The sequence below is a fragment of the Pinus tabuliformis genome, chromosome 4_1, assembly GCF_031772625.1.
Source record: "Pinus tabuliformis cultivar Carrire ecotype Pingquan chromosome 4_1, CPIR1, whole genome shotgun sequence".
NCBI lineage: Eukaryota > Viridiplantae > Streptophyta > Pinopsida > Pinales > Pinaceae > Pinus > Pinus tabuliformis.
In genome coordinates, this window is record NC_142303.1 from 223,516,004 (window position 1) to 223,524,996 (window position 8,993).

Below are 8,993 nucleotides of genomic sequence, written 5' to 3' on the forward strand. Positions count from 1 at the left end.
CCAGATTGCCAACTGAAGGCATGTTCACGGGCATCTTTGTCTCTGGCTACAACTCTGAAACTGATGTGGCAGGTTGTGGCTCAGGCTCGCTTGATGTGGCTTTGAAGCTTGTAGATGACCATCATTTCCCCCCTTGTCAGATACAAGGTGAGATGATGGAGAAAACTCAACTGCAAGATTGTTCAATACTCTGGAACAAGTTCTGACATGTGTTTGGAATATCTTCTTGGCTGTTGATGCCCATTGCCAAGAAGCGATCCATCCAAGATGAATCTTTGTTCTTGCAGGATGTTTGTTTTTGAAGCATCTATTTGAAGAATGACTGGTTTTATGACAGTGCTTACATGGATGAAGATCAAAACAGTGATCTTTCAGATGGCCAACTCGGTCACAGTGTTGGCATTTCACAATCTGTTGTTGTTGTTGCTGTGGAAGAGGGACAAAATCTGGAACAGCTGAAGCTGAACTGTCATAAGGAGCAGGTGAAATGTCATGAATGAATCCAACACTCTGAAACTGAATGGGCTTGGCATAGTCTGGAATATGAAAGGACAAGTCCTTGTCATATCCAAGACCAGTTCTGTGCTTGTTGTGGACAAGCTGTTCCCAAGGTCTGATGATGGGCTTGGGAAGTGCAGACTAAGTTTCTGCATCTGCATGTAAATCTGTTGTTGTATTAGGCACAGAATTTGCAACATTAGTGTCTTGCTGTTTATGGGAGTCTGTTTCAATTTTCTGAACAGAAACAGGTTCAGAATGATGACTCCACTGCTGTAATTCTTCTTGCTGTAGCTTTGTTTCCAGCTGCAAAAACTCAATATTTTCCTGTGCATTTTGTAGACATGTCTGAATTTCTGAGAGAGAGCCTTTGCTGATTTGGAATGTTTCATGATTAGAGGAATATATCAGAGTTTTTAAGAACTCTAATATTTCAGTAATTCGAGGCATATTCTTCATTGTCAAAATTACACCCCTTTAAAAGACTGATTACAACTATGACCCAATGAGTAAAAGTAACACCCACTCACAGTACAAAGACACAGAAAAATCCTTTGTAAATGTGCAGCAAATGAATCAAGGAACAGAAACTATAATGAGTTTTAAATATAGTTCCACAACTGGGGCAGCAACAACTGCAAACTTGCTTGGATCCTCCAAATACTCCTTCCCTTTTGAATCAGAAATGATGGCTAACAAAACTTCAACAATTATAACACTGTCATAGACAGGACTTGAATGCTCATATGCCTTGACTGGGGTACGAATCAGTATTCTCTGATCTTGCCACTTTTCTCAAGCTCGAACAGTTCGTAGCCCTCGCAGTTTTTCAGGCTGGTGATGCGCTTATCCAAACTGGACAGTATCACTGATATTGATCCTTCTGTTTATGCAAGCTACCATTGGGTCTCATCTCAGTATCATAAGTCGAGACAAGAATTTGCTGAGTTTTATAAAAGTGCTCTTCTGTTTCTGGCTTATACTACTGTAGAGTCTCTTTCGGAACCGTTCAAGCTGGATTTAGCATTTGACTTGTCTCTCGCTGCATTACTTGGAGATAACATATACAACTTTGGAGAACTGTTGGCACATCCAATTGTGAAGAGTCTTCTGGGTACGAGTGTAGAGTGGCTATATTATATTTTACAAGCTTTTAATGCTGGTGACTTAGCTCGGTAGAGGGATGCTCTCAATGCACAACCGACGCTTATAGAGAATGAGAAAAAGTTGTTGGAAAAGATTAATATCCTATGCTTGATGGAGATCATATTTAGCCGTCCTGCGCATGGTAGGATTCATACATGTAGGCCACCGATACATACACTGACGATGTGCGTAGACCTTATGTACATTACTTAGCCAGAGGCGTAGATGTGCTTGTATTTGGGTTCGTGCATAAGATTGCTACATTCGAGAAGACTGCAGGTTTTCAGGCACTGGTGCAATTTAGTGATGCCGATACTGCTGCTTCTGCAAGAAGTGCCTTGGATGGAGGAAGCATACCAAGATATTTGCTTCCAGAACATGTAGCTTCATGCCATCTGCGGATATCGTTTTCTGCTCACACTGACTTAAATGTCAAATTTCAGAGTCATCGCAGCAGAGACTACACAAATCCAAACCTTCCTGTGAACCCCTCTGCTATAGATGGAGCTGGGCAGTTTACTGTAGGAAAAGAAGGGAGCTAGAGAGTAATGTTTACGCGCTAAATTCAGAGGCTTCCGAAAAAGATCTGCGAAATGGAAGCCAAACCGCCCGTGCTTTATCTATTGGCATGCGGATGCCGATGCCTTATGCTGCAGATCCAACGAATAAGCTCCGTAAGTCTCTCAATATTGATTCTCTGCAAGAAAGAGGCGAGGAGGACGAAAGAAAGTTGCAGGAAAATGGAATGAAAAGTAACGCCAAAGAAAGTCTGCAGTCGCTCAAGAGGTTTTTAAATATTAGAGAAATTCGCTCGGATAAAAGTGAAGCAACGAATCCTGAATTTCCAGATGGAGCAGTTGCCAGGACGTGCGCGGAATGCAAAACAGACAGAACGCCGCTCTGGAGAAATGGCCCCGACGGACCAAAGTCTCTGTGTAATGCCTGCGATATATACAACGTTTAGAAAAACGCAAAGAACGCTGCTATCAGGTCAGGGAGGTGTCAGTGCTGCAATATGGGCAGAAAATAGGAGTTACAAGAGAATCTAAAATGTCTATGAGACCAGCAGCGTGAAGAGGGCAGGGTATGGAGGCCAGTGGTGTATATGGAATCCCAACAGTTTAAATTCACAGTTTTGTCAGGGAATAATGGTAAATCGCAGCACTGTTATACCACTGCGCAGACTCTGATAGGCCGCAGGTAGGAATACAATGCCTAGTTGCAGATCTGATGCGCTCAGCTAAAATAAATGGTCAGGTAATGAAGACTAGGCCAGCATTATTCAAGGCAGCTCAGAGCAGTTGCTAAACCGTGAGAAAACTACACAGGCCACACATCATGGCTCTGATACCATGTTAAACACACATGGGAAACATAAAATAGGAAAGATAAATCATGTGAGTACAATTTTTATTAACAACTGATATACATTTATAATACATTGTTGTGACCGTTGGGTTTCACATCCCAAGGTCTCTTGGACTGCTTTGGGCTATTCGGCTTCCACACTAACCCATTAAGGATTAGGTGTCCAACAAAGCCATATATTCATTATACATTTAGTAATTAACCAAAACATGATGAGATCCCTACATTTCCACTGTCATAAAACTTCATTCATAACCATCATATAAACAACAAAAATATCAAGGATATAACAGTCATATAAACCACATATAAACAAGTATATCTACCCATAAATACCAAGGAGAAAGAGAACTCTTATTGATGATTACATAGGTCGACTAGGTATGGGACTTTCACGAACCACCCGACTGTAGACTAGGCTGAACCAAATCTTTCTTTCAGCAAGTCACTCATGTGCCATATTCCAATCATGAATGTGGGATCTCATAAAACACATCAATTGAAACCATCCAGGGCTTCGAGAGACCAAACCACTTCAACCCTCAACCAATGCTTCCACCTCACGGTTAGAAATCACTAACCATTGACCAGATTGGTCTCTACCCAAGTTGTCTAGAGCTCGAGAGCATTTGTTCCAACCCGACTTCTAGGACTAGTAACTCAACCCACAGTTGTTGTCAGGCTTCTAGAGTGTTTGTCCAACCAAGGCTTACATGACTAGTAATTCAATCCACACCTCTCGCCGAGCTTCCAGAGTATTTATCTAACCAAGGATTCTGGGACTAGTAATTCAACCCAAGTTGTTATAGGCCTTCCAGAGCTTTTGTCCAACCAAGGCTTCCAAAACTAGTAACTCAACCCAAGGTGTTAGAGGGCTTCTAGAGCGTTTGTCGAGTCAAGGTTTCGAGGACTAGCAACTCAACCCAAGTTGTTACAGGGCTTCCAGAGTGTTTGTCCAACCAAGGCTCCAACAACTAATAAATCAACCCACAACTAAAGGAACAAGAAAACCAACCGAAAAACATAAGTAAAACCCACAACACCATGACTATCAAGGCTAGGCAAATCATAAATTTGAATTTAATAAAAAAATTATTTATAAATATGTGTTTTTGTGTAATTATATGACTTTTTTATTATAAATTTTAATAGCCATCACTATTAAAGTAGACATGACATATACTTTAACTGGGATATGTATAGTTGCTTTTATTTATTTATTTAAATAATTTATATTCAATAAATTTTACTAGATTTTTGGTATAAATAATTTTGGTGTATATACGATTACATTAAAATTGGGTGTGGAGTATCCCCTAAAATTGCTTCGCTTAGAGCTAGTATTCCTCGGATTTAAGGGGTGGTTTTATCTGAATAACGGTGATGAGTCAACTTGCATGTACTGTTAGCAACTAGAGATAATTATCTTCATTGCTGATTTGAGAACTGAGTTATGATAAGTTTTTTCACTTATAAAAAAAATGATTACATTAAAATTTTATCATAGAATGAATTTTTAAAAACAATTTTTTAAAATTTTTCTTAAAATTTGTAAACCATTTTTATGACCGAATTTTACAAAATAAATTAAAAAAATAATACAATTTAATTTTGATTTGCATTTAAAAAAAATTTGTTTAATTCCTAATATGTTTTAAAATATAAGTAAATATAATGTGTAGTGTCCAGCTGGTATTTAAACATAAACAATTTATGACTAACTCGATTGTAAATATTTTCATTGACTATGCAACAACGAAATCCTCGCTCAATACAGGCCCAGTGTTCTTATATCTGATTCTGAAACTAGTCCTTGCTGCCATTTGCAACTCCAACATAAATAAACACACTGCCACCTAGAGAGTCTCTCTGCATTGCCTCTGCATATTCTCGACACCTCATTAAAGTCAGTGACAAATACTAAACAATGTAATATTTAATTGTGTATATATTAATATATACACAAAATTCTGATATCTGATTCTGAAATTAGTCCTTGCTGCTTGCCTCTGCATATTCTCAACACCTCAACAAAGTCAGTGACAAATACTAAGTAATGTAATATTTAATTATGTATATATTATATACAAAATTAGACTTGCAATACTGCAGTCTGCACGTATAGCTTACCTGCTTCTTGTGACGTGAAGGAGACGTGTGAGATTGATAGATGTGATATATGACAGTTTCTCGTTACGTCCTCTCTGAAAACGCACACCCTGAAACCATCCGTCCTACATTATAAATTAATTCCTTCTTTCATCTATTATCAGTCTTACCTCATAAATATAATGCCTTTTTGATAGCAGTATAACTGTTCTCTGGATCGTGACAAGTCGTGTTAAATATTTTAATTGAGTGGGTCATATGACAGCAGCTGGGAGCTTTTGGTGGTACTGTAAATTTCAGGTCCAAGTCCGACTATTATTATCATTTAATTTACACAGCAAGAAGACATAAGTAGCCCTGAACTTTTCGAGTATTTGTTGTTCTCCAGTTATGGGGAGTGTCAAAGTGTATAGCACACTTCTTGCGAGGAGAAGTGAATGTGTGAGATTAATGTATGTGATTTGTTATAATCGCAGTTTTTTCTTTATATTTTGAGAAAGTAAATTTGAGTTTGATGCATGTGATCTATTATAATGGTAAGTAAGTTTTCTTTATGACAGGTAGCTATTCCCCTCATCTCATAAATATAATCCTTTTAAATTTGATTTTTTTTTTTTTTTTTCTATTTGAAGGTTATTTTCAATGTTTCTTGTCATATATTTTATACATTAATAATAATTATTATTTTTTTTGCCAAAACAAACATCGATTTTCATTAATATGAAAAACAATGTAAAGTTAATATGTATGATTGGTAATCATGACGTAAGTAAAATCCACAAGAAGTGTATCTTAATGTTTTCAATGTTCTCAGTTATCCAGAAAACAAAAAACCTAGTATATAGCGGTGGTTAATTCTAATATTATATAAGCCTCCAAAATAATGATCAGCAGCTGGTATTTTCAAATCTTAATAATATGCCATGCAAAAATGTATCAAGATCAGCATCTAGTGAGGAAAAACTACAGAAAGATCTATGTAGCAACTATCAATGTGCCATGTTTCAAGCATATACGGTTGATAAGAACTTTGAAAAAAAGTGTCTAGATAAGCATCTTTTTTGGAGAGGTCATTTGTAATAGCATTAAATTCTCTGAAGATGTGATAATAAGATATACAAAAGAAGGAGCTCCATTGATAAGATTGACATCTTCTACTAAGGCGGATGAATTGCTTCGATAGTTAAAATAGGTAGGAATTCTGGCAAACAAAATCAAGAAATTTTGCAGTAGCTGTGTTTGAATCATGTTTTTTTATGGTGGAAATGGATTCAGCATCATTAAAAACCTCTAGGGTATCCAAAATCATGAAGTTTGACAGCTGTAACGTGGATTTACAAAAATCCCTACCAGATTTTATCAAAATCTTGCCCGAATTTCAATGATTTTCAGAGCAAAAAAAAACAGTCTAGTTAGACTACAGCCATAAGATCCCTCCAGTGCAACAGATTGAGAACTTCCAAATTAACATTACCATTCAACCAATCAAAACATCATACTTCATAAAAACACATTTAAACTGTTTTATGTTTTTCTCTTCTTTTCTTTTGTAGTCAGAATTTGATATAACATCATACTTCATAAAAACATATTTTAACTGTTTTATGTTTTTGTTGTGGTCGGAATTTGATATATAGCTTTTGAGATATTGTATTTTTTAAATATTTGATATATAACTTTTGAGATATTGTAATTTTTTTGTAATTTAATTTTGAAATGTATAAATAAATTTAATGTTTAAACTGTTTTGATAAATTATTAACTTAAATAACAATTATAACATTTTTTATTAAAATCAAGCTAAAAAAAAATTAAAAAACCTAATAAACACAGTTAAACTACGCTCATGAACACGCTTTCCAAGATTTCATGTAGCTGTTCATATGTTTTAACGAAAAAGTGAGAATGTGCAAGAACATTCCAAGCAAATACATGGTTGCATATGAATTGAAATCCTCATATAAGGACAGGACATGCCCTACCCTGTAGTAAAAGATCTTGCAACTGCAGCCGATGATACTGCAACAACAACCCACTACGAATGTTATGACATCATGACGTCATGCACATACACTGTCCCAGAAGCCAACTTCTATATTGCCACATCTCTCTGTGCAAAGATGCCGTCTGCACATTTTGTGAGTGTTATGTGACCAAGTAGAGTGGGGCTCTGCAAGGAGAAACGCCTGTATGATTGGGACGCTTCAAGGCCACATAAGGGACTTCACCCATTTTACCTTCGCCAGGGCTTAACATGCGCGAAAGAGAACCCGAGTGAGCTCCGTTGGAACGGCGCGGCTGATCTATATAAACATCATTCATATAAATCGGCCCCGAGAGAGATTTGAACCTCGGACGTCTGGGTACTTCCTGCAGTTCATATTGATCCTTTTCTTGTTTCCGGCAACTCGACAGATTCTTCCAGAAGAAGAGAGCATTCTTCCAAGATCGCTTTCTCTTCAGATCTCCCACAGATTTCTGAACCTCCGCAACCTTTGAACTCGAAATATCTCCAGAGCCTACGATTTTTTTCGAGCCGTTAATGGACGATGGCCGCTTTGGGGTTTTAGAGTGTCCATGATTTCCAGCTTCTGCAAGCACCTGGAAAAAACAAGCATCATACGAAAGAATGGAATCATGTAAAACAAGAAAAAGCAGTAAAAAAACATTATAAAGAATACCATACCTGGGAATAATACATTTGTGGATCAAAATCAAAGCCATCATACTGTTCAGAGATCGGAAATACGGGAGTAGCTGTCGCAGCCGGCATTTTTTGCTCAGATTTGATCACCTAACACGAGTCAGCAAATCAAAACATAATATTCCTCCTCCGCTTCTGGAGAAGATGGGACATGAGAAAGAAGACATAAAGGAAGCGCTTAAAGCAAATTCCTAACGAACCAGAAACGTAGACGGATAGTCTGAATTCGACTCAAAAATTAAGGATCTGGGAAACGGGAGGGGCGTGGATCTGGGGCTCTGGTTTTCAGGAAAAAGTTTTTCATTCCCTCACAGCAAAACACACGTGGCAAAGCCATTCTTTATCTAAAAGAATAGGCAGTGGGTATTGTTGCATATTTGATGTCCGACAAAATATTTTTGTCTGTACTAATGAGAAAGGGCCAACAAGTCCCACCGGAATAATGGGACGAAGCACATGACTTCTTTCACAAAACAACCGATATGTCTCATGAGTGAGGTTTAACTGAACGAAGCACATGACCTCCTAAAAGTTAAAACAGTCTCTGTAGAATACGGCATATATGTTTTTATGAGTTTTTCTGTTTATTTTTCAATTTAGTTTGTCTAAAATCTTGCAGAGATTTATTGAAATCATAAGTTTAATCAATAGAAATTTAGATTTGACCACATTATTTTTCACCTGATTCTCTCCAGAAATCTACAAGAAACTCTAAAAAGTCATTTAAAAACTACCTTATTTCTTTCAATTTTATTATTATTATTTATTTTTATAATCTGGCAAAACATTTTCAGTGAGATGGTGTTTTATGTTGTTTAAAATTTGTCTTTAATATATAAATAGATTCAGTCTTTTCTAAAATTTGTTTTTAATACATAAATGGGTTCAATCTTTTCTAACTTTTTTTTTTTTAGGTTTTTTTTATGTTTTTCATAATTTCCCATATATTTTTTCAGTCAGATGGGGTTGGTGTTTTATGTTGTTTAACTTTTTTATTTTTTTTATTCATAAACCAGTTCAGCTTTGAAAATCTCTGATATGTTTTGATTGTGCAAAGTTTAAAAATTTTGAGTAAATTTGAGGAGATAATATGTCCCAAAAAAAACCCAAAAATGTAAAGCAATATAAAACAATTAAACTACAACTATATATTAGAGGTCATTCATGG

At 36.5% G+C, this 8,993-nt stretch overlaps 1 protein-coding gene across 1 annotated transcript; it reads right to left on the reverse strand.

Moving 5' to 3' along the window:
- Positions 1-7,008: 7,008 nt before the first annotated feature.
- On the reverse strand, positions 7,009-8,245 carry LOC149175043 (uncharacterized). The gene is made up of 2 exons (XM_089422738.1): positions 7,808-8,245; positions 7,009-7,722 (listed from the first exon to the last, which is right to left on the reverse strand). Exons 1-2 carry the CDS (start codon positions 7,892-7,894, stop codon positions 7,267-7,269), a joined length of 543 nt encoding a protein of 180 aa, XP_089278864.1. The 5' UTR covers positions 7,895-8,245; the 3' UTR covers positions 7,009-7,266.
- Between the last annotated feature and the right edge of the window lie 748 nt (positions 8,246-8,993).